Source organism: Protomyctophum bolini (assembly GCF_963924005.1).
Source record: "Protomyctophum bolini genome assembly, chromosome: 14".
NCBI lineage: Eukaryota > Metazoa > Chordata > Actinopteri > Myctophiformes > Myctophidae > Protomyctophum > Protomyctophum bolini.
This window is the reverse complement of record NC_137875.1, coordinates 7,742,885-7,768,379: the sequence shown is the minus strand read 5'-3', so window position 1 is coordinate 7,768,379 and position 25,495 is coordinate 7,742,885. Positions and strand designations below refer to the sequence as shown.

The 25,495-nt window shown below is 43.2% G+C and overlaps 1 protein-coding gene across 9 annotated transcripts in view; it reads left to right on the top strand.

Annotated features, from left to right (window-relative positions):
• Positions 1-2,855: 2,855 nt before the first annotated feature.
• Positions 2,856-25,495, top strand: part of slka (STE20-like kinase a) — a 39,926-nt gene continuing 17,286 nt past the window's right edge. For 4 of the 9 annotated variants that reach the window (XM_080782633.1, XM_080782632.1, XM_080782631.1 and 1 more), the window contains exons 1-14: positions 2,856-3,434; positions 9,366-9,530; positions 14,045-14,093; positions 15,735-15,884; positions 17,697-17,769; positions 18,723-18,917; positions 19,624-19,705; positions 19,815-19,946; positions 20,570-20,801; positions 21,422-21,612; positions 22,140-22,341; positions 22,692-22,972; positions 23,222-23,620; positions 24,216-24,346. In XM_080782633.1, coding sequence (XP_080638759.1) covers positions 3,285-3,434; positions 9,366-9,530; positions 14,045-14,093; positions 15,735-15,884; positions 17,697-17,769; positions 18,723-18,917; positions 19,624-19,705; positions 19,815-19,946; positions 20,570-20,801; positions 21,422-21,612; positions 22,140-22,341; positions 22,692-22,972; positions 23,222-23,620; positions 24,216-24,346 — 2,432 coding nt within the window. In that variant the 5' untranslated portion in view covers positions 2,856-3,284. Of the gene's footprint in view, positions 3,435-9,365; positions 9,531-13,711; positions 13,760-14,044; positions 14,094-15,734; positions 15,885-17,696; positions 17,770-18,722; positions 18,918-18,937; positions 18,958-19,623; positions 19,706-19,814; positions 19,947-20,569; positions 20,802-21,421; positions 21,613-22,139; positions 22,342-22,691; positions 22,973-23,221; positions 23,621-24,215; positions 24,347-25,495 lie in introns of those variants that run through there. The other 5 variants (XM_080782636.1, XM_080782630.1, XM_080782629.1 and 2 more) reach the window with 4 other exon arrangements.

Below are 25,495 nucleotides of genomic sequence, written 5' to 3'. Positions count from 1 at the left end.
TCTTCCCCTCCCCTTTCCCCCCCAACCAGTCAGCACACTGGCAGGCATATGGGAGACAGCTGGGGAGGGTGGGGCTGGGGGTGAGGTGAGAGAGAGGGCTAAAAGTTAAAGTCCATCCATAGTCTTTATTTAACTCTGTGTATACAAATGGAACCAAAAGGGTCCATTTGGTGGTTCCAATACACTGTCACAGCTGATTTTAACAATGCGGAGGATTTTATTTTAGAAGGTCTGTGTACTTTTCAGAGTGTGTCTTGGTGGTGGTGGTGGGGGGGGGGGGGGGGTTGTCAGAGAGACAGGGGAGCAGACAGCTGAGAAGCGTCATTCAGAGGAATGGGAAGCATGTTCACATGTGCTGTAACCCAGAACTCGACATGCATGACCACACCACACATCTGTGTGTGTGTGTGTGTGTGTGTGTGTGTGTGTGTGTGTGTGTGTGTGTGTGTGTACACATATACACATGTACACATGTATCACTATCCTTGTGAGAGCCATGCCACATGTCCCCACAAGTATAGCAGAATATGTGGTCCTCACAAGAAAAAAATAAAATAAATTACTAGAGTTAGAGTTAGGTTTACATTAAGAGAAGCTACATTGCAGACAAAAGTGTTCACAACCAGAGGTAGCCTACTTAAGAACTTGCTTTTATAATACTGTATTCTAAGGCCCAATCTCCAATACATTCAAATCTAATTTAGATCTCATAAATTATGTGTATATGTAAGTGTATATTCTATGTAGTCAAAGGATGCTATATGAACACATTTATTTACTAACGTACTACACATTTAACAGAATTGAGCGATTGTGGTGTGATGTCTTCACAACAGTCACCGGCAGCTTTTATGAAGTGCTATACCAGCTTGAAGAGGATGGCCTGCACATCTTTTCCTGCCACTTTTCTTTTGCCTGGGATGACCATCCGCCTAGAGCAGAACCACCAGCTCTCCCAACCACTTGGGGCAGCGTTATCATTCTGAGGAGTGTGATGGGGAGGTCAGTGTGTGTTTTGCATGGGTTTGACATATGACTTGTTGTGTTTATTTTATCTTTACTTACTGTATTTCATCTTACAGGATCTGCACATTACACACATAGACTGCATGGGAAAGCAGTGGTCCTGGTCTCCAGGGAGGGATCAACTCTGGCATCCAGGTGCGTGAAATCGAATGTCCACTGATGCATTATTTAGCTGCATTGCAGGGTATTGGCTATATAAGGAAACCTGTTTTCCTGGAGCTTAGACTCAGGTGAGAGTGACATCAACTGACCTCCTTCGCCTACCCGCAAAGTAGTGCGCAAACCCCCCTTTCCTCCTGGAGTTAGGACCACTAGCTACCTGTATGCGACCACATGGATTAAAGACAAATATGTTTTTCACACTTTTAGAGCATGATCCATGGTCATCATATGGGCATACCTAAAAAGACATGCCAAAACAATGGGACATTTTTGTGTATTTTTATATTAAAAGTCCATAAAAGCCATTTTTAATTACTTCCTTTGAACGAAAACGTGCTGCGTGATGACGTAACATGGCCCACATGAATAAAAATGAATCTTCATTTAATTCACCTGATACCCATTGCTGAATGTTCCTCCAAACACAGCTGATTTTGATTACAAAACTAAGGGTACTCTGTTTTTAATCTCATTCAAGATGATATCCAGACAGTGTATTACTCATTTTAAACTTAATCAGCATGCTAAATATGTATCTAAAACATTATAGGTTAAAAATAAGCTATGTAGCAGCAAACATGCTTTGCTGTCTGTCTCTAAACAAACAGACGCTCTGATTGGTTCAGAAACACACAGGTGCCACCACATGGTGTTTCATAATATTAGGCCAATATGTAGAATTGTTTTGTTAGTCATACAGTACACCAGTTGAAGAAAGGGTTAAAGCAAAAATACAATCTCACTGACAAAAATGAAAAATGTTGTTGGGTTAAGTCCTAATAAATGTATGTGAAACGTGAAAGGAGCCCCCACTTGATTGATTGATTGAAATATGTATTAACAGTTTGCAGAATTACAGTACATTTTAAGCACAACTCAATACAAAGACTGTTAACTGTGAGTGGACGACACAATAAAGCATTACACTTGTTGATTGATTGATTGAAATACTTATTAACAGTTTGCAGAATTACAGTACATTTCAAGCACAAACTCAATACAAAGACTGTTAATGTGAGTGGAGGAAAACAAGTTAAGGAAAACAAGCATGTGGGGGGGTCAAACTTTTTATGATACTGAATCCATTTCCATCCATTTGTTTTGCACGAAAAACAGTGCTTGGACTAATGCTCAGACATAGATTTGCAGGTCATTAAGACATTTTTGTGTACAAAAATATATTGCATGCATGTAAATTAAACAGTAGATTTATTTTTTTATTTACATTTTCAGAATCGCAGATGTCAGTGCCATGAGCAGTCATATCCACATGTTTTTAGGGATATTCCACATTTTGGTGTTCAGTCCACTTTGGTTCTGGAGTTCCACCAATCCACACAACTCAAAACACAGAGAAAAAGCAATAGAATAAATGATTTGTTGAAATTAAAGTGTTAAATAGCTCTATATTCTATATTCTGTTAATATAATCACTGATATTGCAGTGACTAGTTGCAAGCATAGTAGTGGCATATTCACGCCACAAGAGAGAGCCATCGGGCCAACGCGGTAGATGGAGAAGAGGAGGAGGAGGAGGGAGTGGAACATCATTGGCTGAGCTGCTCTTTGAGGGGAGTTTTCAGGATACAGATACCGCTAACTTCTTCTCTGAGCATTGAAGGACCGACCGGGGGGGCCGAGCCTATTATAGCCAGCCGAGGCGTGAGGACTGACTGAGGAGAGAAACCTTTAAAGACCCCTTTCTCCAGCACTGGCACTTTTATTTATTTTTTACAATGGCGGCTTGCGTGTTACCAAGGATGTGACAACAATGATGATCAACGTTAAATATTAAAAAGCGTTTTAATTCCCCTCCGGCGGTGTCAAAAAAAAGGACTCAAACAATGTGAGCCGCCGCGCCGCTATACTGTTACTTCCATACAATGTTACGACTTTCGTGTAATACGCAGAGTGAGAGATGATGGTCGTCGCGCTGTTTTCTCGCCACTAGCCGCTTGGACGCTGCGTTTCTGGACGAGAGAGTGTAGGGCAGGCTACGTTTTTCTTGGCGGAAATAACGTGAGGAGTCGAGACGGAGGAAGAGGAGGACATCTAAAACAGCTCTGTGTGCAAAAGAAAGAAAGACCATCATAAACATGTCTTTCTTCAATTTTCGGAAGATCTTCAAACTGGGCCCGGACAAGAGGAAGAAGCAGTACGAGCATGTACACAGAGACGTGAACCCCGAGGACTTCTGGGAGATCATCGGGGAGCTTGGGGACGGAGCCTTTGGCAAAGTGTTCAAGGTAACGGCACAACACAGACCTAATAATAAGAGGCCTCCTCCCAGAGTCCAGTCAGTCAGTCAGTCCAGCCACAACTACAGTGGTTTTCAACCCCTTTCATACCAAGGTGGTCCAATATTTATTCGGCATTTGAGCCACGGACCACCATTTGACGAGATTTAGCCTCTCAGACCCAATACTTATTGTTTTATGATATAATATTTTGTTGTCGTTGGATAGGATTTTGTCACAATGCTGTATTGATGTGGCAGTGGAACCATTAGGAGAGACATTGAGACAGCAGGCAAACGTTGATCAAAATAATAATTCTTCTACATCCTCTAATTGTGTAGACTAGGGTCCATTTGGTTACGAACTCTTGTTTCCATTGTGCTCCATAATCCTCAATTCATCAGTAAATATAATGCATAGTACAACAACACATGCTGGAAGCTTGGTAGAATCATACAGTATGTTTACAGATAAATTGGCTTATACTCCAAATGAAATGCAAGGAGGATATAAAGCCTATGTGGAAGAAAAAACCACACCCGTGTGAAGTGAGGGGCGTTAATATATTAAAGTCAATCAAGCTCATGTTGCTATGACTAGGTGATGTAATGATGATGTAAAACAAACTGTCAAAACAAACATGACATTCTCTTTATTGTTAATGGGATTTAATGTTTGTGTTGTACAGTTTCCCTTCATTTTCTCATGATGTACATTATTTTCTCTTCACTGTCAATGGCGTTTTTAAAACATTGAACTAAAAACAAACATTAAACCTGTATATAGGAGGGGCTAGCGTCCCTCAGAAATATAATACCGCATTATGTTTCATTCTTTCAATTAATTGAATATGCGGCCACATGTGACCCCAATGGAAACAAGAGATGATGCTTCATTCAATGGGTAGAACTATACTTCCTACTGTATGCTTTTTATCAAAGTATTCTGCGGCACCCCTGGATGTGTGTCACGGAACCCACTTTGAGAAACCCTGCTCTAGGAGTGGACTAGGACGGAGTTACAAATGTATAGATAAAGGGTGTGTGTGTGTGTGTGTGTGTGTGTGTGTGTGTGTGTGTGTGTGTGTGTGTGTCAATGGCCTCGGCTATATGGGTTATTGCTTCAGGGTCATAAAGCTATATCTCATGACTTCTAGGCAGTTATAGAGGATCAGTGACAACACATCCCTCGATCAATAAATCATTTTACTCTAATCGTTGACGTACAATGTGAAATCTGAAATTGAATTCATAACAAATGGCAGCCATTTCATTAGAAATAGCCAGGCTGCATGGCAAGTGGCAACACATTGGATATTAAACCATCTTCCTGATTAGCATCTTTAGGAAATTAGAGGGAGGGACTATTATTAGCACTGCCTGTTATTTTATTCATTAAAACGTGTCTCGGGGCATTTCTTCCTGTTTCATTATGTTCTGAGTCAGGGGGCTTAATTTGACTTGTCAGTTGTGAAGTTGGGAATTCTTATGACTTTGACTTTGTCATTCAGTTGGAGCTGGCCTTGGTTGGTCAACATTGAGGCATTGTAGTGTAAGGCGTTGTGTGGCGTATTTCCAGAGAGTAAACATGGGATTGGAGCCAGTGAGCCACCACCTCAACCTGGGACACGTTTATCAAATATTATAGGTTCATGACCGCAGACACTCAAGCTACCGGTGGGTGTGGGGCTGGCTGGAGAGGACAATGACTCTGATTTGAATAATATCATTCTCATTGAATAAGCCAGTGTTTCCAAAACTGGGGGTCCCCAAAATTATTTTGTTTCACAATTTTTACAACATGTATCTGTCGAACCGACGAGTCGAGTCAAACTAAATGTAACGCCTCAACTCCTACAATTCCAAGTGCTTGTCAGCTGGGGGGGGTCCTCAGTTCAAATTATGATTATTTTGGGGATCACGGACTCGCGGCCTGGAAAGGTTGAGAACCTTTTGAGAATGGCAACCAGCAGATGTTTCTATGTCTATGCATCAATGTATTACATATTCATATACATTGGTGCATGACATAGAAACATCCATGTATTCATTATGTATTTAGCAGGTTGAGGTGGTGCACGTTTCAATTGTAGTTTCATTTGGAGCAGCTACATGCATCATTCCGTCTTTGCAACATCATGTCGCTGGCTTCCATTGACAATTAATGGTAGACTGCATCGTTTCATCTGTCCGTGTGTGAACTCAACATTAGTCTCAACTTGATCAAGGCTAATACACAACAATGTGAGTCATGATACTTTAATTTACAGTACAGTTATACAGCAATGCTGTATAAGACATACATGAAATCAAGACTAGGAGCAGTAAAAGTATATTTAGTAAACTGCTTTGGAAAGCTATAGGACTTCTAGATCCAGTTGCAAATTGCAGACTGGTGCTCATTCATGTTTCTTTTTTTTAAAGAGGATAGGGAGTCACACTTTTTGATAGCTGTCGGTACGTCATTCCACATAATGGCACAATGAAATGAATTCCTCCCCCTGTTTCTCCCCGAATCTGGGGAAATGAGATCAGTTGAGCTCCCTCTAGACTCTAGAGTGGTTCCCGTGGGCGTTACTCGCTGTTTTTAAGTAGTTTGACAGGTACACGACGTACATGGGGAGAGTGGGGACTGGTCCTTGAATATTTTTAAAACCAGGCCCACTCAAAGTCGCTGTACTCTCACTCTGTCCTCTACCCTGATCCAGCCTACCCTAGCATAAAGAGCAGGGCGCACGTTATGTTAGTCCTAGATGTGAGGTTTAGTTGATCAGTAACCTGTCCTGATCAGTGATCAGTTTGATTTTAGACGTCTGAAGTTTAGCTTTTTATGCCTCCATTCTACCTGCTGCTCTAAATTAAGTATGAACCCCTCAAGGCTAGTCTGTCTTTTTGAAATATCCGGCAATATGCAAGGAAACCACAACATTGCCAAAAAGCTGTCACACGTTTATCATATGCTGATGCATATGATGTGAAAAAATGGTTAAATGTTCTGTTAAATTCACACCCTGGGACTATTATAACCCTGTGCAGCCAGTTTAGTACTGTAGCCTTTCAGTGCCTTGCACTTAATTTGTTTGATGTATGTTGTTTAATAATTCATATCCTATGAAACAGCACTTCTGTTTAAGTCCGTGCAGTGGCTGCTGCAGACCCAAGAGCTGAAAATGCCGGGCTAGCTACGGTTGCTTCCCGGACCTTTAGTGATCAAATAATGTGGCTGAATCGCCAGAAATCTTCATTAGTTGATTAGAAAAACGGTGATGAAAGCCAGAGAATATCGATGAGTGTCTGACCAACAACGTTCTCTCACGATCTTCCCTAAACTTATTGTTTGAAAGGATCTGTCATCTGTCATTTTAGATTTTAGCGTTGGCTATTCAAAAAGATTACATCTACAAGCTCACAGGCTGTCACTTTGTGCCGCTGCTGCTATTTTTGGAATATTTTGAAATTGTTTTGAAAGTGTGAGAACTACTGATTTAGAAGGCATTTGTAGAATCGTTCTCGGGTATTAATATTTTAATTAATTAATTATTTTACTTTTTGATGACGGATATGTATCATTATTGTTTTTTTTGTTTGTTTTTTTGTTCTACAAAACTGTTGGTCCGACCAAATTCTTTGCCACTTGGCATTGCACACCCATCTGGTACACACACGCCAAGTTTCAAGTTTGAGGTCAAATGGGTCAGACAGCTCCCGAGTTATGCCCGGAACAGACAGACAGACAGACAGACAGACATACAGACAGATTCTGTTAAAGGAGTAGTTTACCGAAAAGATGACTTATTTTCACACAATTTTACACCCCATGAAGCCTTGAATTCATGGAAACCTTTGTTTTTTTGTCGCATTCCTGAGTGAAAAATGTGCTGACCGACCAGGTCAGCAGTCAATAAGGGTCTCAGTTGGAGACTACACCTTACACCGGTCATCAAATCGTTGGCTTAGGAATGTGACGAAAACAAAGAAATCTCTATGTATTCAAGGCCTCATGGGGTGTGAATTGATAGAAAATAAGTATTGTTTTCCCGCTCGTTCTTTAGTTTCATCAGTGTTTCATCAGTTATTTCACATGCTGAGATGGTATGTGTTAAATCAAGGTGTAGTGGCTTTATTAGGCATCTGGGCTTTGAGAGAGAGAGAGACACACACACACACACACACACACACACACACACACACACATACACACAGGCGTTGTACTGTCTACTATGCCTTCAAGTGCAGAAGTGGCTGTGAATGCTGAGGCATGACAGTGAAAGCTAATAGAAACTGCTGATCTAATGCTACACATGCTGTAGTCTTAATACTCACACAGCCGGCTGTGTGAGCTGTGTGATCTAGCCGCTAGATCATCATCACATGGTTGGATATATGCGAAGTACACAATGCTTATTGCTTACAAATAATGTAAGCTGGATTTGTGAATAGGGCTGGAAAAGTAACTGGAAATATATCAAAACCGACATTTAGATGAATAACCGTCTTAAATCCTGCTAATGTAGGTGAATTGAATAATTCTACCTGAAAATGTATTTTCTCTTTCTTAAATTGCTGTAGAGACAGGGGGACAACCTGTTACTGAACAAACACTCTAGTCTATAGCAATAATCAGAATATATATAGTGCCTTCTTAACCTTTTCAACAAAAACCTTTCTATCTTCGCCAAATCACTAATCGGGATATTGATTTGGATTCGTATTACCCAGTGTAAGTGTAGTAGCTACACCAGTGTCTGGTGTAGCTACTGTCACACCCGTGCTTTATCTGAGGCTTGGGCGATAGTGGCGTCATTCAAACACACAGTCAGAGCGAGGCAGGGTGTGTGTGTGTGTGTGTGTGTGTCTGTGTAAATATAGAGCTCGACACACTCTGCACTTGTTGGTGTTTAAACATTCCTGTCTCCTTTTTTCCATCAAACTCCCTGAGATTGTGTCTGTCCATAAACGCTGAGCATAAACTGGGCGGGCTGAAAATAACGGCACCGTCAGAGGAAGTGTGCCATGGAAAACGTGCCCCTTGACCCATTAACCTCTTGGTTTTCAGCTTGACCCCAGTGCATATGGAGAGCATGTGTCGTTACAGTTTCATGGGAAATTAAGTTTTCAGCTTCATCTAGCTCAGGGGTAAACCAACCAGGCGTTTGCAATCCACCAGTAGCTCGAAGCTTTCGTCAAAGTCGATCGCGCAGTGGGAGCCTGCATGGCGGACGCACAGCCATCAACAGAATGTGTATTCGCTCGCGGGTCTCGGCTCTCGGCTCCTCGGTTCAACGACTGTTGGGAAGCAAGTCGACCCAGCGGGGCTCGGGGAGACAGTGGCTCTCAGGTTGAGAGCCACTGAGCTAGATTACTCGGCAAATGATGACTTTTTCTGCTCAGTGTATGTTAATGATCACAGCTTGGCATTTCAAGCTTTCGTCTGCCATTTCTATTAGGAAACACAACATCACATTTTGAAATGTATCTACAGTACACAGAACGACCAAATGTGACCTTTTAGAAGATGGCCTCCGGCTGCACAAGCCGTAAAGCACCATTTACCGCACCGTCACTACAATGGCTCAGAGTCTAGTGGCCTTTCCATGAGATTATTATTGATGTATGCTCTGTTACAGTAGCCATTGCATACTAGCCCCCTGCATTAAGTCCCTTATTCTCTGGGTGATTAGGTGGGGTGGGAGCGGCCAGCTTGGGAGATCTTTCTGTTTTGTTTTGTAATGTATGCATGGATGTACCTGTTGTAACGTTTCTGTCTAATGTATTGCTCTGTATTTGATGTTATGTATGTTGCTGGATCCCCTCGAAAACGAGATGATACATCTCAAGGGGATATCCTTTCTCAATAAAGGTTCATATATATAGAGCCGGTGAAGGAGAGCCCGAATCATGCGTGTGTATATGTGTGTGTGTGTGTGTGGTCTGTTTTCAGGCTCAGAACAAGCAGAACAACACCCTGGCTGCTGCCAAGGTAATCGATACTAAGACGGAGGAGGAGTTGGAGGATTACATGGTGGAGATCGAAATCCTGGCCTCCTGTGATCACCACCGCATTGTCAGGCTGCTGGATGCCTTCTACTATGAGAGCAAACTGTGGGTGAGTACTGAGTACTGCTGGATGCCTTCTACTATGAGAGCAAACTGTGGGTGAGTACTGAGTACTGTCAGGCTGCCTTCTACTATGAGAGCATACTGTGGGTGAGTACTGTCGCTGGCCTCCCCTGTTGTGGGTGGAATGTAACCAAGTACATGTCATTTGACATGTACTCAAGCACTGTACTTAAGTACAATTATGGAGTACTTTTACTTCACTTGAGTATTTCCAAATTTGCAATACTTTTACTTCTACTCCACTACTACATATTTAACTTTTTCACTCCACTACAATTATTTGAAAACGTACTTTACTCGTTGCTTTGTTTTGTTTTTCGTAAATAAACGCCATTCACACATAACATTACAGCTTCACACAAGAGCATCTAAAGTAGCAGATTGAGCTCAAGACATTTGCTGGATCACCTCATTTTATGCATTTTAATGCTGTCCAATTCACCTACAACAGGTCCTATATGCTAAGGCCATGTGCATGCACCGTAAATGCGATCCAAAGATAGATAACTGCCGTCAATGGAGGGCAGTATAATGTACACACACACACACACACACACACACACACACCTGTTATTAATGATTACACAATTACCCACTCTGCTATTCAGTGTGTCGGGATGTTACGCAACAGCCTGTCGTAATCCACCATTCATGCGGTGGGTATGGTCAACACACCAGTTGTTTTAACAGCAGACCTGTTCAACCACAGGAGCAAATACTCCATAAGCCTACAGTATGTCTCGCCATGTGAACTGTTGCCCATGCTTCCTATATGTTGTAACGGCGGCGGCGAATGCTTTTCTTGCACACGCAAAGCACGCACGCGCAACTTTTTCTTTGACCTCAAAATAAGAAGTGAAGTGGGGGTTACTAGGGGGGGATGCCATACGGGAACTGCCCATAGATCCGAAGTCCGAACATGCATTAAGGTTGGCGAACATGCACTGCTCCTGTGCTTGCTGTTATGTTTAGGTTAGGGTTAGAGATGGGGATAGTAATTTCGGAACAATGAACCTTCTGACTAATGACACGGCACCTGCCATACTGTGTGTTGTAGGCTCAATGTGTCAGTTTGTCACCTCTCCCTTCACATTCAGTAGATCCCGTCTTTAGTGGCCAGATGTAATTTCCTGGGTTCTAGTAGGAACATAGTAAATTATAAGAAAATCGCTATAAAATTAGGTAAAAGACATATTTAGCCACTTGTTCGAATGCCCCACCCACCTGTCAAAAATAGTTAAAGGGAAAGAAACGCTCTTCTTTTACTTTCTCTAATAACCTACCTAAAACATGAACCTCGGTTGAAAAAAAAAACCAAACAACGTTGTCGTTTAAGGCTTAAGTGGTTCAGTTGCTTTTTTCCAGCACTGGGAGAGGACTCTGGCCTCATCACAATGAGGTGGTGTCATGTGAACTCTGTGGAACGTTACATGTATGGTTAGGATAATGGAGGCCTGCCCGTGGCTGGAGAAAGTGGCAGTGAATAATTCAGAGCTGTGTTATTGCGTGCTGCCTGCCCGCCCGCGGCCCGTTCCTCTGAGTGGCATGACCAACGTGGAACTCCCGCCTGGTCTCCTGCAGCCGTGGCGCGGAGGGTGAAATAAAACTAACCTCGCCTCACCAGGCTTTCCACCACCTCGGAGGAAAAGCCTGGTCTCTGTTTCATTTCGGTATATGATCCGGGCGGGAGCGGATGATATTGTTACGTCATGTTGTAGTATTGTTTTGTAGTCGACAGGCAGGAACAACAAACACAAACTTCCTTTTCCCTCAAACCGGATGAATAACAATAAAAGCTCTCGTAGCCTGCAGCTTTTATTGAGAAAAATCGGTTTGAGGGAAAAGGAGGTTCGGGTTAATTGTTCCTGCCTGTCGACTACAAAACAATACTACAACAACATGATGTAACGATATCATCCGCTCCCGCCCGGATCATATACCGAAATTAAATGGTGCCCAGGCTAAATAAAACCCAGGGGGGCACTGCAGACTTTTAGCCTGTGTCACACTGTTTGGATGTTTCACTTCGGCGGCATTCATTTCACTTCGGCGTTTCCTAATCGCAGGCAGTCGGCTCCAGTAGAGCCTACAGTAGAGCCTACTTGCTCCATTGCATGGTCTTGATGAGTAACCTACTGGTGATTATGGGTTGATGCCTGGCATTCGAAGCGGGTGACCTTGTTCCCCTCCTCTCACCGGGGCAGTGAGATCCGGGCCTTCCCCAATTTCCGAAGCCTTTACCTTATTTTTATTTCATACTTTTTTTGTTCTCACTGTTTTTGTTCTTTTTGCATGCGACATGGGTTAAAAAAAAGTGAAAATTATAATCTGTCTTTTGAGTTTTATACATATTTTACTTAGACCAAGTGTTTGTGACTAATGGTAATAATAACTACATCTGATTGATTTGGTTTTCTTCATTTCCTGAAAAGTGATGTGATTGATGGGACATACAAGGTTTCCAAAGACGGCGACAATACATACTGTTCTGTACTGTACATAAATAGTTGCCAATCCAAGGTCAGGATAGCTTATGAACACCTTATTGGTTCCTACTTCTTCATTTCACTTGCAGAGTCGTAGCTACCATTGATTTCTTTCCCCCTTCTGCTTATCATCTGATACCTCAAACCACTGACTTAAGGGCTGGCAAAGCCAATATTGATGAGGTGGTGGGTTTGTACATTGCATCAGCTATTGTTACCGAGGTCAGTCGGTCACTACTGGGTGCTTTGACGGTCTCACTAACGGCATTAGCTCATGGCGTTGTATTCATCTAATGCACCACAGCTGTCCAGGGATAAGACAAATGCAGTTAAGCTACTGAAATTCATACACTCGCTGAGGATGTACACCAGATCGCGTCCTTTGCAGGGTTCACAAATCGATTTAGGTTTCACTTGAGAGCGAACCATAACCTTTTTAATTTCAAGTTTATTGGGCCATGGAGTACGGACCTGGGGTACCCCCCTCCTCTGGGTTCCAAGTCTACATGAAACGTTGTGAGCTTGTAGATTGACTACTTTAGCTATTTTTGAATTTAGTTTTTAATGTAGAAAATTATTAAATGCATGGCCTGTTTTTTTCCATACATACTATAGTTATTTTTATTTTGTATTATTGGTAGTTATTTATTTTGTATATTGCATATCTGCCCTTTACGCTTTTTGTTTACACATCGGATATCTTCCCATGTTCAACGACAAAAGCACAATTAAATTAAATCATTAATTGCAATTTGTTGAATGACCATTAATCATCAAGTAAAATGTCATGACATCCCGGGATTTGAACAGATACTGTAGAAGAAATGACTCTTGTTCTCAAACTTGTTGAATGTCGAGTAGTTACAAACGGCAGGTACGCATATTGATGTTTCAACTCTGTATCGTCTGCTAAACAACAGCAAAGCGAGGATTTACACGACAGGCAGTTGTTGGTACCTGCAGGGCATTTCTGCCTGACGCACCTCCGACGGTGCCTAAGCGCCAGCTGTAGGGTTTCAGCTGAGAGCCATCCTGGCCTTGCCCCTTTTGCTCGCAGGTAGTGACCCCAGACTCTGCATGGCAGGGGCGTCCTCCTCCCTGAGCCAGGCTTTCACCTGACCGCATACCTGGTGGTTTGGAAGCGTAGGTTGATGTTGGAACCTCACAGGCCGCTTCCGTCAGGCCCACTTCAGCCAAGAATGTGTGATGAAATTAACAGGATGTGAGAACTTGTGAGTCATTCTTGTCCCATTTTCTTTCATGACTCGAATCCCATTTCCCCTGCAGGTCGAAGGGGTCACACATGAAAAGGAAGTCCTTTCACCTCGAACCCTCCTGCTGCTATTTGGCTGCATGTTTCGAGTACATTGATATGTGTGAACTTGAAGCAGTGCGTTATTGCTACAAAAATTGCTTCGGTTTAAGATGAAAAGAATACAAGGCTGGATCTAATGCGTTTCCCAAACGGGGATAGTGATTTATTGACAACCAGCGCGTCTAGCAGGTAAATGTTTCCCTGACTTGGCCTCTCGATTTTGGTAGTCGCCGGCACACGGTGAGACTGAGACATTTAGCAGACGCTCTTTTCCAGAGCAGCTTACAAACTGCAAGGTTAAAGAAAGTAAGTCGAGTCCAACAACACAACACGATAAGTGGCTGAGTAACTGGAGCACTGTGAAAAGGCTCCACACTCTCGCTGCTGCCTCTTCTGTGTGGAAACTGAATAGAAGTCAGTATGGCCTGAACACCATTGGCATGTTGATTCTGACGGAACAGGGTTAGGTTGTGAGCTTGTAGATCTGCTATTTTCAAATGGCTGAAGTGTGTGTGTATATGATCCGCTGAATTATATATAATATATATATATGGGTTCAAGTGGTTAAATTGATTTGGAATGGATGCTAAATAAAGCAAGGAGCTTGACGCTTGTAGATCTGCTACTTTTGTGTGATGCTGTAGTATGATCAAGTAGGCCGTTAATTTACAAAAATATACTTTGTCTTTCTGTCTACAGATCCTGATCGAGTTCTGTGCGGGTGGGGCAGTAGATGCTGTCATGCTGGGTAAGTAAGTCCCCAACCAAAACTCTTCACACAAACAACCCCAGAAAAGAATGTACGACGTTGCTTGAGGTTCTCTTTTAATTTCATCCTCCAGAAACAACCTCTGTCCGTCTCTCTCTCTCCGTCTCTCTCTCTCTGTGTGGTTGTTCTTTTTCCTTCTCCCCAGTTTGGAGAGAGCAGTCCAGCTGTATAATTATGTTAGCTCATATTTCCAGGAGTGGTTAGCACCACTTCTAATAGCTCAGCACTTTCTTTGTTATTTGGTGAGCTTTGGAGAAACACCTCGCCACTTGTCCCAACTAATACACCACTGGCCTACCTCATACTGGTTCTCAGCGCAGAATGTAGAATCTGATCTCAGGTCAAAATGGGTTAATTTGCGTTGTCGTGATCGTGTGGATCGTCTATTTTCTAAATAGCTATGAAATTGTTTCAATACTGGGGCAGATCCTCTGCAAACCCCCCTCAAGAACCCCTGGGGGTCCCTGGAACCCACTTAGATAAGCGCTGCCATAAAGAGTTGTTCTTTGAGAATGCTGAGGGACCCCGTAGCTCTTTTCTTTCCACCCAGATGGCCCTTCTATCTGCATGTCATAACTCAGACGTTCCCGTCATTCAGTACATTCAGACTGGTGCAAGGCCACTGGTGTCTGCCAGTTGCCATGGGAAACCATGAAGACAGCCCAGATGACCCGCTCCGCTTATCAATCTATTTTAAAACTGTGGCACATGAAATAAGAGGACTAATAACTATGTAGCTTCAAAGATGATGACTGGAAGTAATCTTGTGCATGATATCGTCCCTGTCGGGCAGAAGCCTTGGTGTCTGCATATTGTTAATTAACAAATTAATGTCCTACTTTTGTCTCATCGTGGCATGTTGCGAGCTTGTAGATCTGCTATATTTGTTCACTTTGGAAACATTTTGAAAGTGCTCACCGCTATGTGTGCATAGTTTGGTTAGTTCAGACTCCACTTTAGCTCGTAGCAGCCACTTGCCCTAGCCTTGACGACCTTGCCTTGCAGTTATATGCGTCTAGGTTAGGTTAAAATGTAATGCATTTTAGATTAGATGATGCCACGTAAATTGTTTTGTTCTGGCATCCTATAGGTGTATAGCTTCAATGTATTTTTTTTACATTATTATGTGTAGACAGAACACTTTCTTGGTTTACCTATGATCCTAGATTACTATGTCTATGCATTTGATGCATTTACCTTGAGTTTAAATTAGGGATTGTCCGATTTAATCAGTGATTCGTTTAATCATTGGGATCAAAATCGATTTATTAAAAAACAAATCTGTTATATTGTCATCCAAACTCTGCTCATGGTGACTACATTTTAGAGGATACCATTTATTTTGTTGGCTTAGGCCTACTGCAGGTGACTTGAATGTTATATGGTGCAATGTTGAGTACAGGGCTGCAGGCACACTTTGGTGGATAATAACTTCTGCGACCCCCCCCCCCCCACACACACACACACACACACACACACACATGCCTAGTTTAAATGCCTAAATTGTACATCGTGTGCCTGTGGCTTTTATAAATATATTGAAACAACGAAGAGGAGAGAAAAAAAAGTCTTTAACAAGAACCCCCCCTGAACATGATGTATTACAACGCATCCACACAGAACTGGAGAGGCCGCTGACGGAGGCGCAGATCCGCGTGGTGTGCAGGCAGACCCTGGAGGCCTTGGCTTACCTCCACGAGAACAAGGTCATCCACCGAGACCTGAAGGCTGGGAACATCCTCCTCTCCATGGATGGAGACGTCAAACTGGGTAATGGCTTTCTCTCTCTCTCTTTCTGTTTCTGTCTCTCTTCTCTTCTCTTCTGCTCTCACTCCCAGGGATCTGACCAAGGATCTGCTTAGCAGAGAGAGAGATAGTTGAAGCACGGACCCCCCATTATGTATTGTATAAAACTGTGTTGCAGATTAAACATTCATATAGATGGTTTTATAGACTTGTTTGACACAACACGTCTATTCAACAGGGGGTCTCAGACCCCCTGTTGACCCCTGCTCTATCCTCTTGTCACGGAATACTACAAAATGACTACTACTATTGATTTGAAAGGCATTTGTAGAACCAGATAGATACATGGGTGCCGCTATAGTCTAGTGCATTCTGTGCTCACGCACTATCAAGTGTGAGTCAGATGCTCATCTGGTGTTCTGCAATGCAGAGCCAACTTCAGAACACTCATGTTCCAGTAATTAGCTCTTAACACATTCAAACACCAGTGGCAACTTGAAAATAGAGCTGCTGCTATTGTAAAATACAAAAACTAAAAAAATACTGCAAGTCCTTTTCTTTAGTACTGAAAGTATATTTTGATACCAATACTTTTGTATATTTACTAAAGTACGAAGGGCCTTTTGTGTGGTATTTTACTGTAAGTAAAAGACAATCTGAGTACTTCTTCCACCACTGTTAAAGGACAAGAGCAAGCAGTCCTCTCTTGTGTTTATATATTTCAGTCAAGTTGTTTATGCTGGACATTGGAAGCTGGACATTACGTTTGTTCCAACAGTTAATGTGTTTACTGTGAGATCGACTACACTAGAGTAGCTTTGGCATCTGTATAGCTGTAGACTTTCTGATGATTAATTTTAGGTAGGCAAGCTCATTAATAAAAAAAGGCACAGTGCCAAATCTCATGCTCACGTGATCCGTGATATACTGTGAGAAACGGACAGAAATAGTCTCTCACACACACACACACACGTCAAGATTATGACATTTTCCTTGACGATAAATTGTCATACAAATAATTCAGGAGAGAGTGCCCATTTATGAGCTTGAATTTTATATTCCAATTTTGTCTTCTCCCTTCTTTGTGTCATCATGAGTTCTCCCTCCTGATTGGTTAAAATTGTTATCCCGACCTTTACCAAAGAGCTGGAGAGACCGGGAGACACCTGTTATTGAACAAACAACGATTCATATTTATTTGAACAAAAATAATATCTCTTAGTGCACCTTCTACATGCACTATTCACACATGTATGTTTCCTGTGGCTGCATTGTGCTAGTTGGAGATATGCTATATGCTATATGTTATTATTATACAAGTTATTGCCTTTATTGTGTGACTCAAAACTATGAATGGTGCAGATTAACACCCAGCGCCAAGGACGAAGTTTTATCCAAAAGACGAAGTTTATTGATATGAAAACCGATCGCATCGCTCTACATCTACAGCCTACGAGCGCCTGTTGCGCAATCCTCGATGTTGCGCAACAGTGGGACGTCATCGAAAATGTTCCCCCCCTGTTTAGCCGACGACAACGAAAATCTTAAAACGTTAATAACTCGCGATCTAAATCATCCCGTCCAATTCTAAGAAAAGATCCTGTGTTAGACGGCCTCCCGCTGTCCAGTCGCTAGTTGCGTTAGATTTAATCATGCTTCCCGTTGTTGTCGATCGCCGCTAGAGTGTTTTGGCTACATTTAGCTGCACCAGCCACATCCGGTATAACTTCCGGTCCGTCTGTAAAAGTGCTCCGTTGCTATGATTTAATGGATTAAATAACCCCCGGGCAATGTTAAATCAGATTCATTGACATTGTGGATCTGTTCTGTTTTCAGCTGACTTTGGCGTCTCCGCCAGAAATACCAAGACATTCCAGAGAAGGGACTCTTTCATTGGAACTCCCTATTGGTGAGTCATGCAGACTAGATCGGTGGTTCTCGAAGTGGCATCCAGGGTTAAGACATTAAGAAGTTTTGAGAACCACTGAATTGAACTAGATCAACTCTATTCCATTCCATGCCTGGTCCTGATCCATTATGAGTGACGTCTCTCTCTCACGGCCACTGGGCAGCCAGTCATCTGTTTGTGTGGTGACACCACACCAACGCAAACGCTTTCAACCCCTGCTGTAAATAGACAATAGTTGTACAGATAGCTCAGAAACATTACAGATGAACATACACACACACACACACACACACACACACACACACACAGTGTCACACACACACACACACACACACACACCCATAAGAGACAGCATACAAACCCACATCCTGCGGAAGCACATGCATAAAAGGTTTTTAGTACGCTTAGCTTGTTTATCTGCAGACTTGATCTGATCATGTACTGCAGGGACTGACTCCACCACCAGACCAGTTTAGCCTAGGGCTACAGGCACACCACAGAGACTGAATTGGTCAGCACAGACTAAACATCAGACAAATATACCACTATGGCACTTCATTCATTTACATTTTCTATTTTTTTCTTATTTTTTAGTTTTCACTGTCGCTATAATTCAAATAGAACAATGACACACATCCTCTGTTTTTGGTACTAAGCCAGACTGCAAAAATAGAGCTCTCAACGCACGCGTTGTGCAACGCATGCGTTGTGAACTTGTAGATCTCCTATTTTCAGCTAATGTTCCTCCCCAGAATAGTTGCTAGGGTTCAAGTCGTGTCCCTCCTGCGGTATCTCTGAGGACCCCCTTGGTGTCCCGGACCCCCTGTTGAAACCCCTGATATAGACTAAGCTTTGTCCTGCAGGAGACCCTCCCAACTGTACATATTATACAAAGTGGTTTGATTCATATTGTGCTAACTCTGTCATTTCCTCAACCACCAATCATTATCCAGGATGGCTCCGGAGGTGGTGATGTGCGAGACGTCCAAGGACCGGCCCTACGACTACAAGGCGGACATCTGGTCCCTGGGAGTCACGCTGATCGAGCTGGCGCAGATAGAGCCTCCCAACCACGAGATGAACCCCATGAGGGTGCTGCTGAAAATAGCCAAGTCTGAGCCACCCACACTGATGCAGCCGTCACGATGGTGAGTCTGAGCCACCCACACTGATGCAGCCGTCACGATGGTGAGGTGATGACGATGACATGATGCTGCTGGTGATGGCTAGAGGACAGGTGGAGCTGTGAGATATGTCGGCTGTTGACTGTGAATCTGGGATGATGACTTGACACTGTCAGAAAAGGATGAGAAGCGATGTGATCAGTAGCAAAAGCTAAATCCTTAATTAGGGGCCATGGCCAAAGAAAGAGTTTCATGTATTTGAACCCATCAATCGCTGCTATGCTCTAACGTCTTGTCATCTGCTTTAAAAATGTCATATATTTTGGTGTGCACACGCAGATCCGACACACCAAAGGTCCGAAGCGCGGGGACATGCGATGCGAAAATGCGATGGTCCGACATGCGCTGCTCCCGTGCTTGCGGTTATGGTTAGGTTAGGGATTGAGGTTTCGGATCAATAGTATGTCGGAACTAAAGCCTGTACCCTATATTTTGGGGGGATTTTTGCCTTTTTTATTGATAGATTACAGTAGTCTGAGAGAGAGAGATGGGGTGGGTGACACGGGTGCTGTCAGGCTGATTACCAGCCTAGGTGCCCAGACGGCACATTTGCTTTATTAAGACGAATAACCAAATAAATGTTGATTCAACGTCGGATTACCGAACAAACATTATAGCATTGATTGTTATCAGTATAGAGCTTTGATTTATTTTATTTCTTAACTGGCAGGTCGCCCGAATTCAGCGACTTTCTTCGGAGGGCATTGGATAAGAATGTGGACAACAGGTGGAACACGGCACAGCTGCTACAGGTGAGTTCACCTGCTGTTACAAACGGCATGTTTATTTTAATTTTTTTACCTGCCTTAAATAAAAATCAAAAGGATGCTAGTCTTTATGGACCACTGTGTGGCTACGCAGCATCCATTTGTCTGCAACGTCGTGGACAACAGGCCTGTGAGGGAGCTGATCGCAGAGGCCACAGCAGAAGTCACGGAGGAGATCGAAGAAGCCAAATACGAGGAAGAGGAAGAGGAGGCCGAGGTACCTCAGGTAGTTTTTCATCATAATGATAGCCTGATGAAGGTCGAATAGATCGAAACGTTGCTTTTCTCTCAAAGGACCACTTCACCACTTTTCAACCTATCTTCATATAATAGGTCCTCACTAATAATCATAAAAGAATGGCGCATTTTCTTTCTACTCGGTCTGTGTCACATAGGAGGGCTGTGGGCATTTCAGAAACCGTCTTCCAGTGACATCATCGATGGGGAATCCAAGCTAATAGAAACTGCAGGCTTTCTAGTCCTGAAAAGTTGCAATGCGAAAATGGAAGCCATCGTTCTCACGATAATGAAAATCTAAACATTTTTGTTTAAAAAAAAATCTTTCTAATGATGATGTCACTGGAAGACTGTTTCTAAACTGCAGTTTCTTAAAAGTTTCTAAACTTTTCAACTGCATTTGAAAACGGTGTGCAGGATATTTCTTTCCTTTTTCATTACGTCGGGCTCTTGGTTGTCCTTCTCCCACGCACCTGTCGCCTGTAGGTGTGCAAAAGCCTTGCTTTTTATGGACTCTTAAAATCTTCCAAACACGACAGATAAATCATCCCTATTTCGCAGGGCTCAGCTGTGACTGTGACTCATCAGTAATGTATTCCTCTGCTGGTTCAGGCGACGCCGGGTCACAAGCGGGCGCCCTCGGACGCCAGCGTGGCCAGCAGCGAGGACGCCCCCGCGGCCTCCCCCTCCGTGGCTCTGGAGGCCGTCACGGAGAACACGGAGGACCAGTGGTCCAGCGATAAGCTCTCTGATGAAGGCCTGGGGACCAGCGAGGCAGACCGGGCAGAGGAGGACAAACTCAACGAGGTGTCCGACTCCAGCAACGAAGACCTGGCCACAGCAGGTAGGGCCTGCCAGGCACCGTCATGGCGTTTTTAGGTGGCGATTAATTAAGAGTCCTATAGTGCACACTGTTATCACTCAAAGAGTCTCCATTGAGTCTCCGCTGGGTCATCAAATGATTGGCTGAGGAATGCGACAAAAACTACAAAAATGTCCATGTATTCAAGGCTTCATGTAATTGATAGAAAATAAGTCATTTCTACCTTGGATTTGAACCCGGTTCAAAATGTGTCACCCATGTCTATAGGTGAGACTGTGACATGACCTTTGACATGATCTAAATGTCTCAATAGAAGAGCAGGGAGACAAAATCCAACCATCCCAATTGTATACATTTAATTAACATACCGGATTTAACAAGGATGCTAATGCTAACCCACACACAACATAAAAAGTTAAAACAAAACATGCAGGCAGTGAAGCACATTACACTACGAGACAAAGCATACAAAAAAGAATGCCCAAATGTATGGTCTGTCAAGGCCAGATAGTTTTTTTGCTACTTGGTAGCATTCCTGCATAACTTCTGGGTATGATGATATGATGCATTGCATACCCTCCATACATATCAATGCAATGGAAAGGATTGTGATGGTTATGTTATGTAATGCATTGTGACAGACCTGGCCGCTGGACCACCAGAGCCCACCACCAAGGAGTCACTCTCAGAGGAGCCCAGCGAGCCTAAGCCCAGCGAGGAGACCCCTGCTGGCCTGGTGGTGTCACTACAACCAGAGCACACGTCACATACACCAGCCGCCCAACAAGACTCTGTGACAGTCAGTCAGGAAACGGGGGAGGAGGAGAAGGAGGTGATTGATTCTCGACCCAACAAGACATTGTTCTTCTTTGCAGACATATTAGCTTGGTCACTTTTTCTCTCACGTTTTTTTTTTGTTTTGTAAAGTGGGGTCCCTAGCTAAATGTGTTGACTGTGAATCTGGGATGATGACTTGACACTGTCAGAAAAGGATGAGAAGTGATGTGATCAGTAGCAAAAGCTACTAATACAGCATCACAATCATTTTTTACCACTTTATCCATTTATATTTTGGCAACACAACAAATCTTCTCTTATGGGGGTCCCTGACACAAAATATTTTCAGATGGGAGTCCGGCCTATACATTTCGGGACATGGAAAAAGTTTAAGAAGCGCTGGTTAAAGACACTTGTTTACCGGGTATTGTCTCTTTGAGGCTAAAAGATAACACTTTTGCAATGCTCTGCATAAGAGCGTCTGCGTATGAGCTTGTAGGTCTGCTATTTTCGTGAAAAAAATTTGAATATTTTTTTTTTAATTTTGAGGTCAGGCCTAAATGGGTTAAATTGTAATTGAAGGTGCACGTTGAGGGAACGGAAGACACGCCTAATGGAGTAACGGGACGCGTGGAACCCGGAGAGGCCAAAGTAAAGGAGGAAGAAGAATCTGACATGCCTGTCCGACCTGCTGAATGCACAGAGTCGGGGGAGAACCCACAACCTGCACCAGAAGAACCAGCTTTCATCTCAGAAGGGACTACTGCGAAGGAACAGTCCACAGGTATGTGTATAGTAATGTATTTGGACATGCATGACCTCATTGATGATCATGACTTTGTGCCCTCTGAATTGTTATTTTCCCAAATTGCCCGGATGTTCAGTCATGATTCATAAACCACAGATCTGACCTGGAACTTTAAAAAAAAAAGAAGAGGAAAAGTAGTCACTGGAAAATAATAGTTCATTAGTTTCATAGAGTAGCATTTGTATAGACACACGTTTCCAGAAATTATTAAGGCTGTTGCCTTTCTAAATGTGTCCTGCGCTAAATGTTTATGTAATCCTTTTCTGTTCTGTTCTTAACGTGTGTGTGTGTGTGTGTGTGTGCGCGTGTGCGTGTGTGCACGCTAGTAGACAAAACTCAGGAGGCCGTAGAGGACGGGTCGTCACTCGTACGTGAAAACGGCGCACACACAAATGCAGGGACAGGAATAGAATGTAACGGTGACGCTGATGCCAGCATAAACGGAGCCTCGGATGCTGCAGAGCGTTCCTCTGGGGACGCGCCGGGGGAGAAAACCAAAGAGGCTGAACCTGAGGATGGGGAAACGGAGAAGAAGACGCTCCCCCAGGAGGAGGTGTCTGAAACGGAGGAGACGGTCCCCGAGGAGGGGTCTGCACACGGGACACAGGTACAGTGATCAGCAGGCATGGAACCATTCACTCAACCCACCATACCATTCCATGGCGCTTGTTTTTCATGTAAATGTTTATCATTTCTGTTGAAAGCTGCAGTCACTGTAAAAAGGTCAAAGAAATGGTCAAGTTGCGGAATATTGCAGCTTTTACAGTACATCAGCTATTTTAGCTATTTAAAAAATATATTTAAGCGATTAAGGGTCCCGGTTTGGGTTTTTGAAAATATGATCACGTGTGTATAGGCCGGCGTGGAGTCTGAACCAAGAGAACAGGCTGGGGGAGCTGAACCCACGGAAGGAGTCGGCGAGGAAGCCGAGGCGACCTCTGTGGTTTCGGAGGAGACGCCGGACATTCCCGCGGCGCCCATCCTTCATGGCGAGATGGAGGAGGACAAAATGGCCGCCACCAACGGCGAGGAAGGCTCCGTACAAGATACCGTCTCTGTCCCCGAGAGTGAAGCGGAGTCAGAAACGAGCAAGACGTGGGAACACGGGAGCCCCGTGGCCGCAGCGGTCAAAGCAGACGTGGAGAAGGACTCGGACTCTGGGAGCAGCTCTGCAGCGGACAGCAACAGCTATGACCTCAACCTGTCCATTTCCAGCTTCCTGTCCAAGAGCAAAGACTCTTCAATGTCTGTACAGGTAAAGTACAGTGTTTTTAACACATACAGTACACGTGCCTTTGCAGTAGTTGCACCTACTCTATGGAACGCCCTGCCTTGCACTTTGAAAAATGCTGAGTCTGTAAATATTTTTAAAAGTTTGCTGAAAACGTTTTTATTTCGGGAACATTTTTCTGATTTTATTTGACTTGATTATGTTGTTCTTATTTGCTTGTTGTACTGTCCTGTTTTAATTATGATTGATTTTATTGTGTCACTGTACAGCACTTTGTAACATTGTTAAGAAAGGTGCTTTATAAATAAAATTGACTTACTTACTTACTTTACAATATGAAATATTAAACTTGTCTAGTCAACTAAATATAAGATTTTAGTGACCAAACATAAAAATGACTTCATTAAGTTTTACTGGATCGCTTCTCTTTTAGTCTAGTTTTTATTTGTTGATGAAATTGTCAATGTATTTAGTTTTCGTCTTCATAGCTTAGTTTTTATTTAGTTCAGTGAAAAAAAAGTAGTTCGTCATAGTTTTAGTCTACGGAATCAACACTGGTAAAGAAAAAGGTCCGCACACGGTCTTAATGCTTTTCTCTTTGTTGTTGTCTTGGTTGCAGGACATGAAACGACAGAAGAAGACTCTGAAAAAGACACGCAAGTTCATGGTGGACGGCGTGGAGGTCAGTGTGACCACGTCCAGGATCGTCACGGACAACGACGCCAAGAACGAGGAGATGAGGTTCTTGAGGTAGGATCCCTCCCTCCAGGAGGAGATGAGGTTCTTGAGGACTTCCTCCCATGGCCTGTCACCATTATTACACCATCACCTATTGATCGCAAATTATTTGAGAAAATCACATTTTGCCAATAGTCAAAATCCTCAAATGTTAACCCCCCCCCCCCCCCCCCATTTTCCCAAAATTGCAATCATACAATTTACAATTTAGGCATTTAGCAGACGCTCTTAATCCAGAGCAACTTGCAACAGTAAGTAAGAACCAGAGGCGGAAAGTTCTTATAACGGCAGGGGGTTCAAGCAGCCCCCCCCAAAAAACGAGTTTTGTTTTTTCGAACAAAAGCCACCTTATTAGCATTTGAATGCGGCATGCGCGGCGGCCCAACACCTATCTTGTAATGTAACCCCTCGTAAAGGTATGTGTGACTACGTGCATGACAACATGACCACTGGGGAGGGGGAATTTCAGTGGACAGTCAGTGGGTGCATAATTTACTGCAGTGCATATAGATATATTTTGCCAAAATGCAGTGGGTTCAGTCGCGCCTTTGCCAAAATGCCAGGGGGTTCAATCGCGCCTCTGAACCCACGGAGTTTCCGCCACTGGTAAGAACAACACAAATGAAGTAAATGGCATTGTTTTGACAAGCTGGTAAGAGTGTATGTTATTTTTATTACCTCTGACTTCAGTAAATAAATACATAGTCCATATTTTGTTGAAACCTCTGCATTCGGCATCCACCTTTCTTTTTTTTTGTTGGCATGAGCAGACATTTTTGAGGCGTGACAATGAAGGTAACAGGTTGTCAATCACACAAAATTCACAGCAGGAAACAGATTGCGTGTATGTGAATAAAACAGCCTTCAAAATAAAAGCAATGCCGTTTTAGTCCACGCATAAGGTAAAATGACAAAGTACGCTTTATTTTCTAATGAAAGTAACCTTTCATGGCAGTCAGCCAAAGGGCCGTATTTTATTTGGCCCCCGGGCCGTGTAATGCCCAGGTCTGCACTATATCATACACACAATTCATTGTTCATTGCCAAAAATATGTGTGACAATTAATCGTGTATACATGTAATGGTGACAGCCCTACCCGTCCCCCTGGCCTGCCTAATTATGGAACGTGACCCATTTAACACGCTTGCCTCAAATACTGA